General features: G+C 43.1%; 1 protein-coding gene across 1 annotated transcript in view; it reads left to right on the forward strand.

Moving 5' to 3' along the window:
* Positions 1-22,120, forward strand: part of WDR70 (WD repeat domain 70) — a 112,527-nt gene that overhangs the window by 85,259 nt on the left and 5,148 nt on the right. Inside the window, exons 12-15 of the mRNA XM_077347002.1 lie at positions 2,262-2,346; positions 3,379-3,517; positions 19,542-19,642; positions 21,885-21,964. Coding sequence (XP_077203117.1) covers positions 2,262-2,346; positions 3,379-3,517; positions 19,542-19,642; positions 21,885-21,964 — 405 coding nt within the window. The remainder of the gene's footprint in view (positions 1-2,261; positions 2,347-3,378; positions 3,518-19,541; positions 19,643-21,884; positions 21,965-22,120) is intronic.

The raw sequence follows: 22,120 nt of genomic DNA on the forward strand, positions 1-22,120 counted from the left end.
AGCCCTGGGATGTTTCCTGGCTGCCTGGTTTCCTGGCTAGAGAGTGTCCTGGCTGCCTGAGAGAGACACACAGTGACACAGAGAGCCCTGCCAAACCGCAAATGACCCCTGATTACTTGCTATGGCTCCTGCTGCAAGGGAGAGACAGACAGAGACAAACTGCAAATGAGCCCCAAACTGCAAACAACCCTTGCTTCCTGCTAAGGAGCCCTGATTACCTCTATGGCTTCTGCTGCAAGAGAGCGATATCTGCACCTGCTGGTGTCCCCTGGGTCCTAGCGCCCATTGCATTCCTGGTTGCAATGGGCTTTCTTACTAGTAAATAAATAAAATGGCACTCTTCTACTAGGCTTATGTAAAATGGCAATCTTCTACCAGGTCTATGGTAAAGCCCAGGACAGCTGAGATACAACTATGGGCCCCCTCCTGCCTTACCCATTTCATGGGCCCTCTGTCTGTGTTTCATCCCCATGCTGTTGGCCCCCCCCCTCCCCATGCCTGTGAAGCCCATCAAGACTGAGAAGAGTCATTGGATGAGACAAGGGGGTTGCAGAAGAAATACAGATGTTAATTTTTAAAATTGTTTTATTATGTTTTAAATGTGAATTTATATGTTATGAGCTGCCCTGAGCCCACCTGTGGGGAGGGATGTCCTAGAAGTCAAAATAGATATAAAAGAAATGCTCATGAACATTTTTAAAAGACCAATATTCCACAAATAGAACATGTGGTATTTACCTGAATATCTCCATTAGCTCGTATTATATAGGAATATAAAGTAGCATCTCTCCATGTGGATTTCTTTTAAAACTGAGGATATCATCTGTGTATTCCACAGCAGTCTTGCTGATTGCATTTTATCTTAGCTGAAGCTTCCAGCTAGGGCCCAGTATCTTCATATTGCCCAAGTGCAACCCATGATGCACGGGGGAAATAACGCACATTCGGGGTGGAATGGCGGTGACTAAAATGACCGATAACGCACGGTGCCGGCTGCAACCGGCCGCAGCTTTGGTGCATGCCGCCGAAAAAGCCGCGTCAGTGAAACGCGGAAGAAAGCGCAGCTTCCGGGTGACCGGGGCGCAACCAGAAGCGGCGCCCGGATCGCCGCGTGCATAATCGGTTACTCTGGGTTTTGCCGCCGTTGCGCCCCCTCCCGTGCATAACCGGTGTGCGTCGCGTCTTCCCCCTCCGCGTTTTCCACGTGACCTGAAATTGCCGTTTCGGCGGCCGTGCATAATGGGCCTGCGTGAGACGTTTCAAAACTTTTTTTTCTGTTTCCTGCAGAATTTCAGTTTGAGCTCATTGACATGCATCATTTCTTTAGCCATAAGGTAGCTTGCTAAATATCGTAAACAGCTTGCTTTAAGTCAGAAAGAAAGAACCATTTTAGTTTACCAGCCCTATGTTTTTCTGACTTTATCTTGCTGGAATCCGTGTGAAACAGAATTGACAAACTCAGAGGCAAGTATTTCTGCTAACATTTCTCTGCACTTCGATACGTTCGCAGCATCTCTCTGTCCTTCCCCATGAGAGATTGTCCCTGAAGCCTGAGAAGACGCAGAACAGAGTTTTCAAAATCATGTTTAAAAAAAAAAAAAAACCCACACTAGTAACAACTCATCTGACAACAGCTCCCTCCCGAATCCCCCGAATTCCCGAAGAGCGTGTCAAGGCCTAGTCCGTCAAGGCCAAAGAAGCCTTGGTTGCAGTTTGATGCTGTGAAGAAGAACTGAAGAGGTGCCAGACACATTGCTGAACACTTTTTTTTTTTTTTGGTTAAGTTTCATTCAATTTGCTTTTATGGTATAGCTCCGTAGTTGTTATCTGAATCGCTGACAGAGTTGTATCAACGGCCTGGCTCACAAGTTGCTTTCTCACATGCTCAGACGGTGAAGAAACCGGAAAAATTGCTCATGAGCTTTGTCATAAAAGGGATTTGATTTGGCTTTGGGGTGACATGTGGATCCTTTCATTCCTACTGCCCTTATCTTCCCTTCCTCGACAAACTCCACGGTCTTAGAAGCACCGTAAGATCTCTGCGTTGCCAAATGCCTCCTACTGTAACAGTACAGCCTGGCATTTTAGCGAATTATGCCTTTTTAGGATAAAGAGAATTATAGCCATATGTTTATTTGCTAATGCTTCTCCCTTCGAGCTTTGGGAGCAAGCCATTAGAAAATAATTTCTCAGCATCGTAAGGAAATAAGCTTTCCCCCTTATGTTGCCTTCTGCTAAATATTACTTTTTATATTTCCTAGGAGATGATACCTTAAAAATATGGGATATCAGACAGTTTAAAACACCTCTTAACTCAGTCGCTGGTCTGCCTAGCTTCTTCCCCATGTAAGTAACTTATCGTGTGTGTGTGTGTGTGTGTGTTACTGAATGCTTTTTCAATATTGACAGTGATGGATATTGATCCCAGAAGGTTGCTTCTGTTGAAACAATTTGTGTCTGATGAATTCCAGCCTTTATGTGCCCGTTTTCATAGGGTCCATAGAATCATAGAGTTGGAAGGGATCTCCAGGGTCACTCCAACCATCTTCAGTCTGTCCTACAAGAAGTGGCTGTAGGCCAGGTAATATATGTCCAGTCAAGAAAAGGGTGGGGACAACCGGAGAGGAGGGAGGCCCACATGACGTTAGGCTTGTGGTAAGTCATGTAGTATCCCCACTTGCATTTCTCCTGGCATAAGATCTTTGGCACTACAGTATATTCAGGAGGGAAGTGCTAGGTGCCATACGAGTTCTTGCCTGGGCTAAATCCATTTATGTTTCTGCTCGTGTATCATTGGATCCAAGCCACTATCTTGAGCTTTGTGATGACAAGAGTGGCAAGATATAAATGTAATAAATAAATTGATCCGATCATGTTGCTTTTATTCACAGTTTGCCGACAGCATTTACCTCAAAGTCTGAGAGTAATTTCAAAGACCCTATTAATCTTGAATTCATGCTCGAATCACTGAACAGTCGTTCCCTGCTTTGAGAGAAAAATAAAGGCACAATACTGTAAAGTCATCTTGCTCACCTGTTTACAATTTCATATTGAGAAGATATTTTCTTGGTGGAAACTGATTTTATGACCTACTTAATAAATGAATAATGGTAGCCAGATTCTTTTCTTTGGCTCTCTTTTAAACACAAGCCTTTATTCCTCCAGTGCTGAAATCTTGGCAATTCATCTCGTTTTGTTGGTTTTGCCAAATTTGGTGACTTGGAACACAGCTGTGGTTTTACTGGTCATAACAAAATTAGAAGTTTATGGATTTTATGAACCACCTGTATTTCACTCAGAACATTCATTCATTCGTTCGTTCATTCTTTGATTTTTTTAAAAATTCAAGAAAATCCATTCATTTTTATTTTTCAACAGGACAGACTGCTGTTTCAGCCCAGATGATAAACTACTTGTTACGGGTACTTCTGTCAAGAAAGGGGGTGGCCATGGAAAACTTCTTTTCTTTGAGCGGGAAACATTTAAGAAAGTATATGAAATAGATGTCACAGATGCGGTAAGGCAAATTTTAGTATATAAACAAACCTGTATATTTTGCTAATGCACTAAAATAACAGTTATCCTTCTTGTGCATCTAACTACTATTAATTACATTATTTAACACAAGGATATGTAGGTAAATGCATGGCTGAAATTCTGCAAGATCAAGGTATTGCGGTGTATGCTGAACCATAATGATTGCACAGTCTTCAACTAAAGCAGTGGTCCCCAACCTTTTTATCACCGGGGACCGGTAAACGCTTGACAATTTTACTGAGGCCCGGGGGGGGGGGAGTCTTTTGCTGAGGGATGTCACCGCCCTGAGAGCCCCTGCTCCACTTGCTTTCTCACCGGTGCCCCTGATTTCCCACCGCCCTCTGGGGGGCACTGCCAGCAGCAGTGTGGCAGGGCAGCCCCCGAGGCAGCAGCCGGGGATGAGGAGGAGCCGCGGCCCGGTATCAACTGATCCACGGACCGGTCCCGGTCCCCGGACCAGGGGTTGGGGACCACTGTACTAAAGAAACCCCCAAAGCCCTTAAACCTAAATCTCCATAATTGTACTAACTGAGAATTATAACTGTTGACTTTCTGACTAGGAAGTGTATCCGTGGTTCAGGAAGCAGCTGTAGTTCAGTGGTGTGGTACACATTTTTTGTGTGCAAGGTATCAGGTTTGATCCCTGAAATCTCCATTTAAAAAGAAATTTTTGGAGACTTTTGTCTGAGATGCTGGAAACCTATTCCACATCAAAGTAGACAGTATTGAGCAAGATTGTCCAAGGGTCTGACTTTTTGTGGGACAGCTAAAGGTATATAATTGGGTATACAGGTATTGCTGTATCATTTCTTAATTTTTTAGTGGTTCAGATTGGTACAAAAGTTTAATTCAAGTCCAGGAGTACTTTAAAAAACAATAAGATTTTCAAGTTACAAGCTTTCAAAAGATAAGGCTTCCTTTGTCAGGTATGAAGGGAAGAAACCTTGGCCATCAAAAACGTACTGCCCAAACCTTGTTGATATTCTAAGGCATGGGTAGTCAACCTGTGGTCCTCCAGATGTTCATGGAACGCAATTCCCATGAGCCCCTGCCAGCAAATGCTGGCAGGGGCTCATGGGAATTGTGGTCCACGAACATCTGGAGGACCACAGGTAGACTACCCCTGTTCTAAGGTGCTGTTGTTTTCAAATCTAGCTTCTCCGCCCCAAATCAGCATGGCTACACTCCCAAAACTAAATTGGTATAGCAAACTTCCTATGGAAGGTGTACTTTGGTGGGGGTGAGTGCTGAGTTTCGATTCTGTAGCTATTTTTAAACCTTGTTGTTTGATATGATGCATGTAAATTGAAGGAAATCCGACAGGAGAAACACTTCCCAGTGGCCAAAACTCATGTATTGCTCTTCTGACTATTATAAATTAATCTTGTGGGCTTAAGCAGATTTGGCACGATTTGCTGAGTACAGGGGAGGGAGCTATCATGAGCATGTTTTTCCGCTAGGAACAGAATAATAGGGCTCATTAAAGTCAATTATAAAATAATCCTAATGGGTTTAGCATATGAAAAGAGATGCAGAGTATGTTCTTGTGTCAAATTCAAGCGATAAAGGAAATACAGTTTTTTTTACCCTATCAGACAGCAGGGAAGGCCCAGCCAGTATAGATTAGTTTGAAACTCTGAAGGGCAGTAAACTTTAATCTTTAAAACTTCTTGGTAAATGTCCAGTATGTGTGTTGGCCTGTAAGTGAACCTGGTGCTTAATGGAAACTTAATGGCTAGTTTAAATGCTTGCCCAAAGTAACATCTAGCATTCCTTTCTGTCATACAGCCTTTTGTTCACCTCCCTTCTTTTAAGTTTTTTTTTTTAAACAATGGGAGAGTGTACAATTATTCCAGAACTTTTGTTTGAGTCACATGGGCTTGCAGCAAGTATTTACAAGTTTATCTGTGAGTTTTTGCACAACGCAACCCACCCTGAAGCAAAATGGCACAAAATCTCAAGATAGTAAACTCAGTATTTTGTGAACCAGCAGAGTCTGTGGGTAGCGAACAAAATTGTCAGTAGAATCATAGAATCATAGAGTTGGAAGGGGCCATACAGGCCATCTAGTCCAACTCCCCGCTCAACGCAGGATCAGCCCTAAGCATCCTAAAGCATCCAAGAAAAGTGTGTATCCCACCTTTGCTTGAAGACTGCCAATGAGGGGGAGCTCACCACCTCCTTTTACAGTAAAAGTAAAAGCTAGTTGCTTATGAGCTTGCCAACTTCTAGGTGGGGCCTGTAGACCTTCTGGAATTACAACTGGTCTCCTGAGATTAATTCCCCTGGAGAAGACAGCCACTTTGGTAGTTGGGCTACATGGTATTACACCCTGCTGGGGTCCCTCCCATTTCGAAATCCTGTCCTCAGCTCCACCCACAATTCTTCAGGAATTTTCCTACCTAGAGTTGAAAATCTAAGGGGTTAGATTTTGTCGCCGTCTAGCATGACCAAGAAATGGAGTCCAGGACAAGACTGGATTAGTTCTCGGTTTTATGTGGCAAAGTAAATGAACTGCAGTTCAGGATATGCTCAAAGCCTGTCCCAGATATTCGGATGGAATGCAGCATTTTATCTCTCTCTTACGTTTTTTCCTACCCTTCTTTTAATGTCTCAGGGTGACATAAATGGTTTTTGCTCCTCTTCATTTATTACCATGACAGGTAGGGTAGGCTGAAATCTAGGGCTACCGTCACAGATGATTTGGGATTGGAACTTTTGGGGGAGAAAGGTAGGGTATACATTGTTGCAACCTACCAAATCTGCATTGCACATAATTGACAGAATATAAAGGGTGTCCTGCAGGGGCATTAGAGGAGATGTATATTTAGCTTAGATAGAATAGGAACTGATGATTTTCAGATTATCTTCTCCGATGTCCCGATTGGCTCAACAGGAAACTTCCTGGAGAGTTTTAGCGCACTTCCTCCCTGCTTGACTCCAGAACAGCAGTTGAACAGAATGACTGTAGACAACACTTTGTTAGGTTTCTTTTCTCTTCTTTCTATACATAGTTGTTTCTCTTCTGAATAAAACTATTTTATTCTTTAAGCAGCCCGGTGCTGCAGTCTCTCTGCACATTCAAACTTTGCCAACATAAAAGAAGTAAATACAAATATATCTTTGATATATTTGATGGCCATAACGCTAGCAGGAGATCCATGGCTGGGTACAGTATCAAGTCAACATTTTTTTGCCAAGGGTTATGGGAGAAAGGATTTCATGTGTCTTTTTTTCCTTTAGGAGTAATTGTCATCTTAATTGGGAATTTTCTGACTTCTTGGCATTTAATGTTGAATAGTATGGGTATCTAATACATGCTCATCTTCACTCTGGTGTGAAGCACACATTGCTTCCATTACATACCATGTTTTGATACCCACCCATTCTAATGATTGCCATTAGAAAAGGATATTGCCATACAAGTCAAATAAAGGTATGCTTGTGTCCCTCCTCTGATGTACCAGGTAGACATCAGTACATGTATTCATGTACTTTAAGCCTCCCTGCTTTGATTCAGTGCTAAATGGCTTCCATTGCCATGTAGAAAATTCTTCTTAGATGTTTCCAGTCCAAGTGATACTACTTCTTCAGACATTTCTATACTCCTTTTTCCCAAGACAAGTATTCTAGTAGTTTTCTAGTCTCTCGAGCATTTTAAATCTGATGACGGCAAGTTCACAGCATTGTAGATCACTTTTCAGGTTTTGCCTTATTTATTGTAGTTGGAGAATTTCTTAGGATGAGCTCTCAAGCCGTCACACTTGACTTATTTTGGGTTGTCTTGTTTTAGGCAATCCTTTAGTATAATGTTTGAATGTGCAGACAGTCTGTCTATTACTGAAGGTCATAATGGATGTTCCTGCTCATCTCAGTGGAATAATTATGCATGCATTTCTGGAAAGGAGTGATGGTCTACTTTTTCCCATCCTTACAACTATTTTTAAATAAATCCATTTAGGACACGTTATTTTATAACTTGGTGCTTTGCATGATAGTGCAAAAATTTGGGCTGCACCTCAATTATCCATCTGGGCCCCCCCACTTAACCCCACTTTGGGGGTTATTGTTGGATGGGTGCTCCCTCATCGGGCTAGACCTTTTGATACATATTCCAACTTGTTGCCTGGCCCATTGGCCTATTCATGCCTGGAACAAAACGGGATAGTCGGAGCGAATGAATTTGGTCCAGATTTATATGTTGTAATTTGTATTTTACTGATGCACCCCACCCATAGTCCAATTTTGGAGAGGGGTGGGTTACACATCTCAAAATAAGAATAAAGTATTCTATGAGCCTCTTGTGGCGCAGAGTGGTAAGGCAGCCATCTGAAAGCTCTGCCCATGAGGCTGGGAGTTCGATCCCAGCAGCCGGCTTAAGGTTGACTCAGCCTTCCATCCTTCCGAGGTCGGTAAAATGAGTACCCAGCTTGCTGGGGGCTAAACGGTAATGACTGGGGAAGGGACTGGCAAACCACCCCGTATTGAGTCTGCCATGAAAACGCTGGAGGGCGTCACCCCAAGGGTCAGACATGACCCGGTGCTTGCACAGGGGATACCTTTACCTTTACCTTTATGTGCATTCTGCACAGCTTTTCAAGTCAGCTATTCCCACTTCAACACCTTGATCCCTTCCCCCCCCCTCAACTCCTAAAACTCAAGTGACCCTCCCAAGTTGCATAAAAGAAAATAGGCAGCCTCTCTGGAAGAAGGCTTAAGGTATTTCCTCATGGCTCTTTTGGATCCTCACCTCTAAAGGAGGCTTAAGTTACTGAAATAATTAGCAATCGTTCTGGCCGGTCAAAAGGAATCCAACATCTTTTTTTTTTCCCCTAAAGAAGAATGTAATTGGAGAAAGCTTGAACATCCCTGTCAGAATTTCTCTTTCTGCATTCAAAGTCTTTTGTCGCCAACAGTCTCCTTATCTCAGTGCATGAGCAGCCATGCACAGCAAATCGGAACAGGCCTCTGCAAACAGACCCCGTGGTGCACACCCTCCCTGCCGCTGAAGCGGAAAGCAGAGTTGGCGGCTTGTGAGGCAAAGAGTTTATGATGGTCCTTAACCAGAAATGGTTTTTTTTAGCCGCAGTTGCTGCTGACAGCTTTATGTCTTTCTGACCCATGTCAGAGCCTTAAACTAAATGCTTTAAGCCATCAAACCCGTGCCAGATAAGCCATGGTGTTAATGGTTTTTTTTTTTTTTAGCAGGGGGATTCTCAAAGCGAAGAGGTGATTGACTGACCGGTGTTGTGTATTTTAGATGACTATCACTAAATTCCTTGTTGGTAGACTTCAAAGAGAGAAAGGCTGCTTCCAAATAGCTCTTAGACTAAAGATCTACTGCAGGGGTAGTCAAACTGCGGCCCTCCAGATGTCCACGGACTACAATTCCCATGAGCCCCTGCCAGCGAATGCTGGCAGGGGCTCATGGGAATTGTAGTCCGAGGACATCTGGAGGGCCGCAGTTTGACTACCCCGATCTACTGCCTGTCTCATTTGCCCCTTGCAGGAAGGAGTGTATAATCCAGGATAGCAGATTGTAATCCAGGATAGCAGATTTGTGGAGGTCTGAATTTATTCTGTTAATTTTGTCCTATGCAGAGTTACACCTTTCTTAATCCATTGAAGTTAAGGGTTGTAGGGTGAAGTTCCTCTGTCAGGTTCCTCTTTCAGTCAAAGTTTTCCTCACATTCCTCTTCGGCTTGATTATCTTTCACTGCTGGAACATTTGATCAGACTCTGATAGGGCGATAGAAGAGTGAGCAGATATAATCCTTTTCCATCAAACTTGTAAGGCCCTCTTAGATTTGAAAGGGAATCGAGTGGAACAAATATACTTTTTCTGAAAGGCCAACCGCCATGACTAAGAGCTGTAAAGAATGGGCGGTATAAAAATCCAAATAATAAATACGATAGACTGAGGCCTTGACTTCTTGGCACATCACCTGTGGCAAGTGTGGCTGTTAACATGATATCACCAGTTATACTTTTTGTACAGACTTCATCCAAATGCGAGTCCACACATTTTGAAAACATTATTCAGTTAGATAATCCTCTGAAAACTTTTTAAAGCAGCTGACAACCCTTGGTTCCACATTTGAGTGTCTGGGTATCATGGGTGACCTGCAATCTCTTCTGGATAATGATATTTCTCTTTCATAGGCTTGCGGGGGGATGCCTTCCTTCCCTTTCAATAATTTCCCCCATCAAAATATAGAAAATATCTTCATAGAATCTGAAGAAGTGAACTCTTAACTCATAAAAGCTCATGTTGGAGGGACTAAATGTTGTTTGTCTTTAAGGTACTAAAATAGACTACCGTTTTATGTTGCTTCAACAAACTAACATGGCTACCCCTGTGAAAGAACCAGGCCGATGTTAACTAGATTACAAAAAGTTGAGTGTTGCCTTGCCAATAGGATTCAAATTACAAAGGTTCCTCTAGACACCAAGCAGTAAACAAGAAGTATGTTCCTTTTGGCGATAGAACAGCTGAGCATCAAAGAAGGCTGCATTTTAATGGCCTCTTGGTCCAGCAAAAGGTATTGTCTTACTTGTTCTACAGATGTATCACTCAAATGGAGACACACACATCTATCTATCTGTTAAGAATAAAATTTGAGTCCAGTGGCATCTTTAAGACCTAGAAAGTTTTATTAAGAATTTTACAGAATGCAGGCTGAAATCTTTTGGGTTTAAGAGCAAAAAAAAAAAAAAAAATCCCTTGCCACTGCCTTAGATTTGAGATGCAGTCATAGAAAATGATGTCAACAGGTTTGCATGGTGATTACTCATTGTGAGTGATTTGTAGGGTTGCCAACTTCCATGTTGGGCCTGGGGGAGTGTCTTATAATGGCAGCTGATCTCCAGACTACAGGGATCATAGAATCACAGAATCATAGAGTTGGAAAGGGTCATACAGGCCATCTAGTCCAACCCCCTGCTCTACGCAGGATCAGCCCTGAGCATCCTAAAGCATCCAAGAAAAGTGTGTATCCAACCTTTGCTTGAAGGCTGCCAGTGATCAGTACTACAGGGACATTACATTTCAGGGGGTGATGCAAGATCTCATATAGTGTATAAAGGTAAAGGTATCCCCTGTGCAAGCACCGAGTCATGTCTGACCCTTGGGGTGACGCCCTCCAGCGTTTTCATGGCAGACTCAATACGGGGTGGTTTGCCAGTGCCTTCCCCAGTCATGACCGTTTACCCCCCCAGCAAGCTGGGTACTCATTTTACCGACCTCGGAAGGATGGAAGGCTGAGTCAACCTTGAACCGGCTGCTGGGATCGAACTCCCAGCCTTATGGGCAAAGCTTTCAGACGGCTGCCTTACCACTCTGCGCCACAAGAGGCTCTCATATAGTGTATAGTGCTCTTATTATCTTCCCCCAAGAAGACTTTTCTGGTGGCCTTGTTTTATTTATATGTTTTTTTTAATTGTTGTTTGTGACTGTTTATAGTATCTTCAGTAACTAGAGTTTTTTTAAAACTGTGTTTTGAATATTTGCCACCTTGGCGACTGGGGTTGCCAGACTTCCTGTCAAAGGTGGAGAATCCCCCACAGCTGATCAACTGTCTGGTTGGGGGGACCTTACTAGGAACAGGAGGAAGGCCCGGGCTACGTCTCTGTCAGCCTGGTGACATTGCTTCCAGTGTGTACTGGAAATGAAATCATCATGTCTGCGGTATGACCGTGGTTTTCAGGTATTTGGGCAAAACTCTTTAATAGAAGCCCTTTTATCAGAGAATTTTTGCCCAAATGAGGCTGATATATGGAAAACATGCTCTAGGGCAGGTTGATGTATTTGCTGGAGAAACAATAGCTTAAAGGGCTTACCAGAGGTGGACAAAAATGTGGGAGAGGCTTGATGATCTTGCCTTTACCAGGTAGGAAGGGCTACAGCAGTGGTCCCCAACCTTTCTGAGGCTGGGGACCGGCAGGGCATCGGGCCGTGCCTGCGCGGACCATGTCCGCGGGCCGTGCCCGTGCAGGCCACGGCCGCGCTTCGGGCCGCGCATGCGCGATGCGCGGCCCGGCCCTGATTCCCTCTCCCCGCCCTCCCGCAGTAAGAAGCTTCCCGGGCCGCAAGCTTGCGGCCTGGGAAGTTTTTTACTGCGGGGGGGGCAGGGAGAGGGAGCCGCGGCCTGGCGTCATGGCCTTCGCGGCCCGGCACCGGGCTGCGGCCCGCAGGTTGGGGACCACTGGGCTAGAGGATTAGATAAGTGTTGATCAATTGCTGCTTAATTGAAGGAAGTGAGTGCAGGGGAAATAAGGTTGTCTGTTGATGGGATTAATCCTGAGGGTGAGTCAATAGATTCTGAGAGACCCATTGTACCAAAATTATTCCTCTCTCTGGGGTGTGGAGGGGGCAGCCAGCCACTCTAAACTACAGTTCAAAACTACTTGTCCAGGCTCAATCCATTTTGTGTCATTTTGGGCCAAGCATTTATGAATTTTTTGGGATGATATTTCAAGAAGGGTATTTATGGTTATTCTAGTTATAGACTTCCCCTTTGGAAGGGGGGGGGGGGGTCTGACTGCTGACTGCTGACAAGTGGCCCTTCTAGTCCAGCATTCGGTCTCACACAATGGCCAACTAGTTTGTCCGGATGGCTAAGGCTTTCCTGGGATTCAGAAGCTGCTGGCACTGGGATTCGGAAGTTCACCGTGGCTTGTATCCAAAGATGGACTTATCCCCCACTAATCCGTCTAATTGCTTATGGCCATCACATCCTCTGGCAGCGAATTCTACATTTCAATCACTCACTGTGTAAAGAAGGATTTCTTTTGGTCCACCCTGACTCTACTGCTCATCAACTTCATTGGATGCCCTCAAGTTCTAGTGTTTGAGAAGAGGAAGAAAAGGTTCTGTCTGCTCACCCTCTTTAGCATTTACGTAGACCTTGTTTGACAGAACGAATGTTAGTGTGACCTGTTGGAATAGAAAGTGTACAAAGAAGAGAAGAGGACCCTGAAAGGGGCAGCAAGAAGGCTGCTAGATAGGTCAGAGAGTTCATGGCCTTTCTCTCCTATTAAGTGTGCTTTCTTGTCTGTCCCTAGATTGCTACTCTTAGGGCAATATCCTGCTTCTTCTCAGACGCTTTGGTCTCTCTTCTTAGGTAGCCATGTAGAACAGACGCCTGCCCCTATCTCTCCTTTGCACTATCACAGTACATCTTTCCATAAATAAATCCTTTTATCTCATTTCATCCTAAAATACAGCATGTGCACATCTATGACTTATTTACTCTGCTCACATGACCTTCCCAGAAGCAGCCTCTAGAAACGCTGTATAAAATCTTCACAATAGATTATTGTATATGACTAGATCTTTGGGGGGTGGAGTGGAAGCAGTAATCAATACCATACCTTGCCAAAAAAAAAGTACACATGCAGCAAAAATGTATTTATTTAAACAACACAGCGGTAATTTATGTCATGGTAATCTACATCTTAAATACATTTAGGTATGTTTTTACACCATTTCTTCCTATGAAGAGTCTCCTTTTCTGATGAAACCAGGGGTAGTCAAACTGCGGCCCTCCAGATGTCCATGGACTACAATTCCCATGAGCCCCCTGCCAGCAGGGTCTCATGGGAATTGTAGTCCACGGACATCTGGAGGGCCGCAGTTTGACTACCCTTGGATGAAACAGTCATGTTCCAGAGACCAGGGGGCGGAGGCATCCGTGGTTAATCCATTGTTTTGTGCTGCTTCATGTGAAACACAAGTCTTAATTGCCTCCTCCTGTTGCTTTTCTGTAAGAAATAGAATCTCGGCCGAAGTGCCCCTTAGATCTTGTAACTTGCTGTTAATTATGGGCCTTTATGACTCCAAGTCAACTAATTTGTCTTGAGGGTGCCATTGAAATTAAGTGTCAACGGCCTCGTTTGCAGTGTTATTGTAAAGTTAAGTGTTAAAAGGAAGGAAAGTTTTTTCCCACTTCCTAAAAAGAGATCCAGCCTTTCACGGGTGTCCAGATTAAAACACAATTACAGCAATTCGTGGCCTTTAGCACACAGAAATATGGGGCTCCTTACCAGCCCCTGCAGAATCTGGTAATGTGAGATTTCTCTCTAGTGTGTGTCAGCGAGCAGCAGCATTCTGGTTGCCCTGAGTGCTCTATTATTTTTATTTTATCCAATCTGGCAGGATCCCACCATGCAACAAATGTTTTGCCTAATATAGTTCCATTCGTGCAAGATTTGAGTCCTGGTGTAGCAAACAAGATTTCAGACAGCCCTTTTCAACTTTTTGGGCACGGAGGAACCCCAGAAGTGCTGTCAGCATGTCACACCTCCTTGCCACGCCCCTGGAAGTGACATCATCCAGGCATCCCCACCAGATGCAACCAGGCCACACCCACTGCCACATCACAGGGAATGATGTCACCAGGCCTCCCCCCTCTCCTCCTGCATTGCCAGAACTGATGTAGAGCCAACTTGGTATATTGGTTAAGAGCAGCATCTTCTAATCTGGCAAGCCAGATTTGATTCCCCGCTCTCCCACATGTAGCCAGCTGGGTGACCTTGGGCTCATCTCAGCACTGATAGAGCTGTTCTGACCGGGCAATAATATCAGGGCTCTCTCAGCCTCACCTGCTTCAAAGGGGATCTGTTGTGGGGAGAGGAAAGGGAAGGCGGCTGTAAACCACTTTAAGACTCCTGGTAGAGAAAATTGGCATATAAAAACCAACTCTTCTTCTTCTTATGTACCTAACCCACCTCTTCCCCAACTGCATTCACTGTCACCTGTTGATGTAATAACTGCATTACCAACTTCCAGACTGTGGAACCCTAAGGGAGCTCTTGAGGGATCTCTGTTGGGAATCCTTGGTATAAGCTTTTGAAAGGTCCCTTCGTCCCAGGCTAAAGACTAAAGCTGGAGTAGTCATGATCATGGATACAGCCCTGCATCATTCAAATCGATTGGGGTTTCACCATTTGAATTGCAGCTATTGAGCAATGTATTCTGTCTTATGCTCTATAGATAGATTGATTGTACTTTAAAGGGTGAAGGATAATTAAAAGGTCTTTTGGAACATATTTATGGCAGTTATTTTTACTAGGTTTTTATAATTTTTGGAAATCCCCAAATCTACTGTGGGTCCGTTTTATGTATTTATTTGTCCAGCCTTTGGTTTCTAATAGTCCCATCGGCATACTTGGCTGGTGTGTGCTATTTATAAGGCTGTGTTTTATACATAACATTATTTGCCCTTGGGAACATGCCACATGGTTTGACTGGCTACAAGTTCAGCAGCTTCCCTTAGTGGGAGCACCTCTTTCCGTATGGATTTGTCCCTGCTATTTTCTGCAATCCAGTTCTTTGCAAAGTTGACTTGAAAGATTAAAAAACAGACAGCAACAAAGAGCGGACTGAACAAACTTGTAAACCAGCCTTTCAAATAAGTCACAAAAGTTACTGGTCCATCCTTCGTTTTTACTAGATGGCCCGTTTACATGTTAGGCATTTGTGTCCTAGTCATAAAAGAAGGGACGACGTTTGCAAAGCTTCCATTCTTGAAGGAATTCTTACATATTACCGACAACATCTGACCATCCTTAACAGTCTGAGAATCTTTCCTGATGGGAGCTGCTCCTAAAACCCATTTAGGAAGTAATCTTCTCAAGTTGCATTCTTAACCAGAACTTTGGACTACTGTTAGCCACAGTTACCATTAGAGAAATTTGGGGATGGAGCCTGAGAATGCCATAGGGCAGGGGTAGTCAACCTGTGGTCCTCCAGATGTTCATGGACTACAGTTCCCATGAGCTCCTGCCAGCATTTGCTGGCAGGGGCTCATGGGAATTGTTGTCCATGAACATCTGGAGGACCACAGGTTGACTAGAAGAAGAAGAAGAAGAGTTGGTTCTTATATGCCGCTTTTCCCTACCTGAAGGAGGCTCAAAGCGGCTTACAGTCGCCTTCCCATTCCTCTCCCCACAACAGACACCCTGTGGGGTGGGTGAGGCTGAGAGAGCCCTGATAATTCCTGCTCAGTCAGAACAGTTTTATCAGTGCTGTGGCGAGCCCAAGGTCACCCAGCTGGCTGCATGTGGGGGAGCGCAGAATCGAACCCAGCATGCCAGATTAGAAGTCCGCACTCCTAACCACTACACCAAACTGGCTCTTGCCATAGGGTACAATGCCATAGGGTCAACCCTCCAGAGCAGCTATTTGCTCCAGGGGATGTATTTCTGTAGTTTGCGGATGAGCTGTAATTCCATGGAATCCCCAAGTACTTCCTGGAGACTGGAATCCCTATTTAGCATGGTCAGACTTACTGTCAAGCCATGTCAAGGGAATCTGGAAACAGCTAAGGAATAGATTCAGGTGGGTAGCCATGTTGGTCTTAAAGCAGCAGAACAAGGTTTGAATCCACCGACACCTTTTAACACCAACAAAGTGTTATTCAAAGTATAACCTTTCATGTGCATGCCCACTTCTTCAGATACATTGAGGTAGAAGTTACCAGCCCATACATACTCTTTACCTGTATGTATGCACTGGTAACTTCCATTTCAATGTACGAAGATGTGTGCATGCCCATGAAAGGTTAAAGCTTAAATGAAACTCTGTTAGTCTTCAAGATGCCACTGGACTCAAACGCTTAGGGGATGTAATGTCAAGTATAATGGTGAGTTCAGGGGTAAAGAAGGAATTTTAGTTCCAAAAACAAAAATATATATATATGTGATGGGGCATATATGAGCCTTCAGTATCCTCCTGATTGCTAAGCCATCATTAGCATTAAGGGTACCATTGCAATTTTCCAGGTGGGTCCTGGAGATTGCTCAGATTTACAACTCATCTCTTGATTACAGAGGGTGGCATTATACCCCATTGTGGTATCCTACCTCCCCAAATTCTACTCTCCCCAGACTCCACCCCCCAAATCTCTAGGAATTTTCCTACTCAAGTTTGGGAATCCTAATTTAGGGAGTCTTATGTCTACACACAGACTTGTCTACATGTCTAAGGTGCAGGAAAAAGGAAATACATGTGTACCTTTGCATCAGTTGCTAATGCCACCATTTCAAAATGATTGTAGCGTTTGTTCAAATCAATCTTCATAATGCACAGAATGCATTAAGAACAGAATCATGGAACTGGGGGGAAATGCACTGCATTTCATATGTAACCTCCAATCTTAAAGGTGATGTTCTGTAACTAAAGCATTTATAGCTCGACTCACTCTCTGGTTGCACAGTTGAAAATACACATTTGCATTCCCTGTGCTCAGAGATAAAAAAAAATCTCTTAAAGTTGAAAAGTATCCCTTGTGCTTGAAAATCATTCTTTAGCTGACCTGATTGTACAGATAAAAATCTGCCTGAAGCTTGTTAAAGAGGAAGCTGTTTTTCTTGCTGTTCCATATGACGGCTTAATTCGTTTACTTTTCGGTCAGGGTCTGTGGTCCATGCCAGCTAATGAACCATATTTAACACGCAAACAAAGTGGACAGGAGTTTAGGATTGGAGAAAAGTGGGAAGGATGGCCAAATGGTCTGGAAATTGGTAATGTGATATGCCTACAGAGTCTTTTTTAGTCTACGGAGTGGGTTTTTAAAAAATAATACAATAATTTAAGAGTCTCCACAGCCAAATTAAATTGCGGCTTCCCTTTAATAATGAAAATGTACTCTATGTTCCCTTGTTAAAATATATTCTTTGTGTATGTGTGTTAGTTTAAATTTGTGAGTCTCTTTTATTTTTCTTTCAAGCTGGTCCAGGATCTTGATTAGTGACACAAATTATATTTCTAAGCACCATGTTGGTGTAGGAAGTTCCTAGCCTGATGGGTGGAGGGTCCCAGGGAGATTTTTTTTTGGGGGGGGGGGGATCTTAATTGCCTTTCAGAAAAGCACAGTTGATGTTATAGAACTTATTTAAAGTGTGGCATTTTCAAAAAATCATATCAGCTTCTGGATTCCGGGAGGTAACCATGTTGGTCTGAAGCAGCAGAACAAAGTTTGAGTCCTGTGGCACCATTAATGCCCATAAAGTTTTAGCCATGGTATTAGCTTTCATGTGCATGCACACTGCTTCATATACAATGAAACAGAAAATACCAGTCCATACATATAAGTAGAGGATGAGGAATAACAAGCTTTATTTGTATGATTACCATTTGTGGGTTTAATTGGGGACACAGCGAAGGAAATAAATATGTCACAATTGGATATTGATGAGCAGATGTATCCTTAATTGTGGAATGCTGAGAGTAATTGGCTGAGACCTTGCCATTATGCTCCATCCATCTCCTCCCAGGCACGGAAGTGACCTTACAGCATATTCTTCTTTGAAGTGGGGTGATTAGTTATGTCCCCACATCAGAGTAATACATTCCAATCTACCATTCCAAATCATATTACATTCCACTTTTCATTACGTTACATTATGTTATCTTTCGTTATGCTGCTATTCTAAACTATTATTCCAAATAAGGAATAAAATTAAGTGGGCATATGGCCCTTCTGAGAGATGGGGAAGGGCTTAATGAGGTTAGCGTATGTAGTGAAATAAGAAACCAATATCCCTGATAAGACCTGGTGATTCCATTGTTCTGACTGTTGTAACAACTTTCAACATAGACTTCTATGCCGACCGCGGCATCACAGGGAATGTGGAAATATCCGCATTCGCTTACCACTGGCCATCCAAAGTGCTGAGGTGGCTGGGATGATGTCCCCATCCTGCACAGACAAGGATTAGCCCTGCCGCCTTCCTGCCCCCAGCACGGCCATTCCACCTCGTGCATAATCAGTCAAAGAGAACTTTTTCATAAAGGAAATAGGGTTGTAGTTTCAGTGTCTGTGAAAAGTTTAGACTGTTTTTTTTAATTGCATTGTTTGCTGTTTGCATTAGACTGGCATTAACACGTTCATTTTAATTATGTAATTCTGCCCTGGAAGCTTGGACCATTCATTATTCGGCCTTATTTTTGGAAGGCAATTGCAGGGCGGTTGTAATGGAAATAAAATGAAAGAAAGGGACTAGTATTATAAATGGCTTTGGTCCACTTTGGGATGGAAAGAAGGGTAAAGGTATCCCCTGTGCAAGCACCAGGTCATGTCTGACCCTTGGGGTGACGCCCTCTAGCGTTTTCATGGCAGACTCAATACGGGGTGGTTTGCCAGTGCCTTCCCCAGTCATTACCACTTACCCCCCAGCAAGCTGGGTACTCATTTTACCGACCTCGGAAGGATGGAAGGCTGAGTCAACCTTGAGCCGGCTGCTGGGATTGAACTCCCAGCCTCATGGGCAAAGCTTTCAGACGGCTGCCTTACCACTCTGCGCCACAAGAGGCTCTGGGAAAGAAGGGTATAATGCCTAAATAAATACTCAACAGCTGCAGTGCCACGGCAAAAATGCCTTGCCTCAGCCATTGTTCCAAAGGTGGCAACATGCAAACCTGTTCTTCTCCTGAAGCCTTAATAATGTAAGGGAGTTCATATGGGAGCAGATGCACAAATAACGTAGGGTAAGGGAGGCCGTAGCATGAATACCTATGAATTAGGTTGCTAAGAGGTGGAAGTTCTGACTCCTTTAGCTTTTGCACAATTCTGTTGCAACCCAAATATATCACATGTGTAGAGGGTCCCAGCCTGGATAACCTAGGCTAGCCTGATTTCATCCTATCTCAGTTAGTTACTTGGATTAGAGTCCACCAAGGAAGTCCAGGGATGCTGTGTAGAGGCAGGCAATGGCAAACCACCTCTGTCCAAAAAGTGATGCCATATGATTGATAAACTGTTCTCCTATACACAGTTTGCTGTCTAAAGTGGTTAGAATATGTCATAAGAAACAGATGACCTCCTATCCGAGGACTGGCAGCCTTCTTAACATTAGACATGGGCTTCTTCAGATCTGGTATCATCTGAGTATCATATCTGGATGTCATTAGGTTGTCTCATCATTTCCTCTGAAGATGCTTTAGAGGATATGCCTCTGGGATGTTGGAGATGATATCGCTGATTGATACTATTATTTTTCAGAGTGTCGTCCGCTGTCTCTGGCACCCCAAGCTGAACCAAATCATGGTTGGCACAGGGAATGGATTAGCTAAAGTCTACTACGATCCCATCAAAAGTCAAAGGTACTTCATTTCAAAATGCGATTTAACCTGTGTAACTGCTTATTAAAATACATGGCAATTTCTTTTCTCCATGCTTATGCTTTCCTTTATTTACTAAGAATATAGGAAGAGTTCTGTTGTCATTAATTTTGCTCTGTTCGTGGTTCGCAAACAAATTTATTTCCATAAACTTTTTAAGCAGTTCATGGTGGTTTGTGGATGGAGCAGAAAGTAGGGGTTTAAAGGGAGCCCGAGACTCTTTAAACCCCTGCTTTCTGTCCTCTGCAAATGCTGCAAAACAGTTGAGCAGCAGGGAGGGACTTTGCAAAAAAAAAATCTGTTGTTCCAAAGTATGTTTTGAATCTTCCGAAAGATCTCCAGATGCACTAGGATCCTTGCAGAAGTGTGGAAAACAATCTTCCTACAAGCTCCGTGCTATAAATTAAATATAGCCTATCCCAAGCCATTTTTCGGCTCATGCAAAATATGCAGGCAATGTCTTGGCATTGTAAAATATTGAAAGGGAAACAGTATGTGTTGCAGCTGAAGATCTTTTGCATGCAAGACTTATACTAAATACATGTTCATTGCTACTTGTTACATTGCTGGATCCAAGCCTATCTATGTTAATTTGGAGGAATCTTGTATATAAAGCATTGTGTAAACTGTGTTCCATCCGTGTAGTGAACAAGGGGCGGGGGAACCCTGCTGTGCCAGGCAGCGTCCATATTGATGTTTATGGTTATTGTATAATTGTATAAAACATTCCATTCACTTTGATTTATCCCTTATATATTTAATGAACGTTTTGAGGTATTCTCAGACCACTAAGTATGTTTCTTAACTTTCGTTTTTGGAGTCCTTCTACTTGGTATAAGGGATTAAGGAAAGTGCAGCAAATTCCGGGTCTGCTCTACAGTTTTTGCAGACCCATTACATTAATTATCTTATGGAATTAACGTCTGACCTCTCTCTGAACAAGCGGGGAAAGTGGGGAGAGTTACAGAATAGAATGCCATCTTTTTATTGTAATAATAGAGTATTTATGGGGTTTTATGTGATTTTATCGTGAACCGCCGTGAGACCTTTTGGCGAACGGCGGTATATAAATCCAACTATAAATAAATAAATACATAAACTTTACATCAAAAGGTAGCAAATAAGAAAAGTGAGAAATAGTGAGTTCATTTGGCTCAGTTATTTCCTCTTCTTTATTTTTTTTAGCATAAATGTTATATAATCTTTAATCCGGGGCAGAAGGTCCATATTCCTCTGGTAGAACAAAGTGTTGTTGACATCCCATAGTAATGATGTCTCTACAGTTGCATTTCAGTTGCATTTTCTCTGCTTGAATGCTTGACCTGCCAGCCGTTTTTTAAACGTTGTTTCCCTAGCACAGCAGCCTCCTATTTCAAACTTAACCCTACTTGCAAGTCTGTTAACAATAGGAGGTCATTAATTCACGAGGTTCCCATAGGGTGGAAGCAACCTGATGGCTCTTAAAATACACGCAGTATTTGCGAGTAGAATGAACTTATTTCTAAGTTCAGCCTAGATTCCTGAATTGCATCAACAAATTAGACATCATCATCTTCATGGCCTCTGTAGAGTTCCAATCATAAATCAAGCTGTACCTTGTAGATCAAGAGCCTAAAGTGGTCTGCTGCCTCCCCTGGTTTGACAGTGTTTCAAATCTTCCTCTAAAATTCTCTGAGCTCTCAGGGGCTTCAACAGGCTAACATCTGTCCCACCCAACTTTCTTTTTCTTCTGATTGACACTCAACTTCTCTGAACATTCCATGCATTCGGGGAACATAGTTAATCCTCACCTGGCCATTTTTTCCCCTTTACGGTTCAGTCCTAAGAGCATTTTCCTAGAACTTCCTAAGAAGTTCCTAGAACTTCGTAAGAACTCATGTAGATATAGACTCCCTTCCTGGTTTGTGAGCAACCCAGCTTGCAACTTTTATTATCCACACAGAAAGCAAATAATTTACTATTAGATGCAGTGATGCCGCACTAAAAACAATGAAACTGATGCTAGGAATTTGGGTTTATTTTAGCACATGAACGTTTAAAACTTGCACACCCTTTGAAAATGTGTTTCTGAATTCAAAGTCAATACAATAAAAACCTATTTATTCATCTGTTTCAAAGAGCTATATATTCATATTACCCCCGTGCATCCCAGGTCCTACTTTGGTACTTTTCCAAGAGATTCCAGTTTGGTGTGGGTTTTTTAACCAGGTTCTTTTCTTTCCAGGGGAGCAAAATTATGTGTTGTGAAGACAAAACGCAAAGAGAGACAAGCAGAGACTCTTACACAAGATTATATTATAACACGTGAGTAACTTTAAATTGCTTATGAAATATAAAATAGCAAGAGTTCAGTAGCTCCTTAAAGTTTAACAAAATCCATGGCCGACTATGAGCTTTCATAAGTCATTGCTCACTTCTTCAGATACTTGGAGATACCTGATCTGTGAAATGTAGAACTTT

The sequence above is a fragment of the Paroedura picta genome, chromosome 7 (genome assembly GCF_049243985.1).
Source record: "Paroedura picta isolate Pp20150507F chromosome 7, Ppicta_v3.0, whole genome shotgun sequence".
Lineage (NCBI taxonomy): Eukaryota > Metazoa > Chordata > Lepidosauria > Squamata > Gekkonidae > Paroedura > Paroedura picta.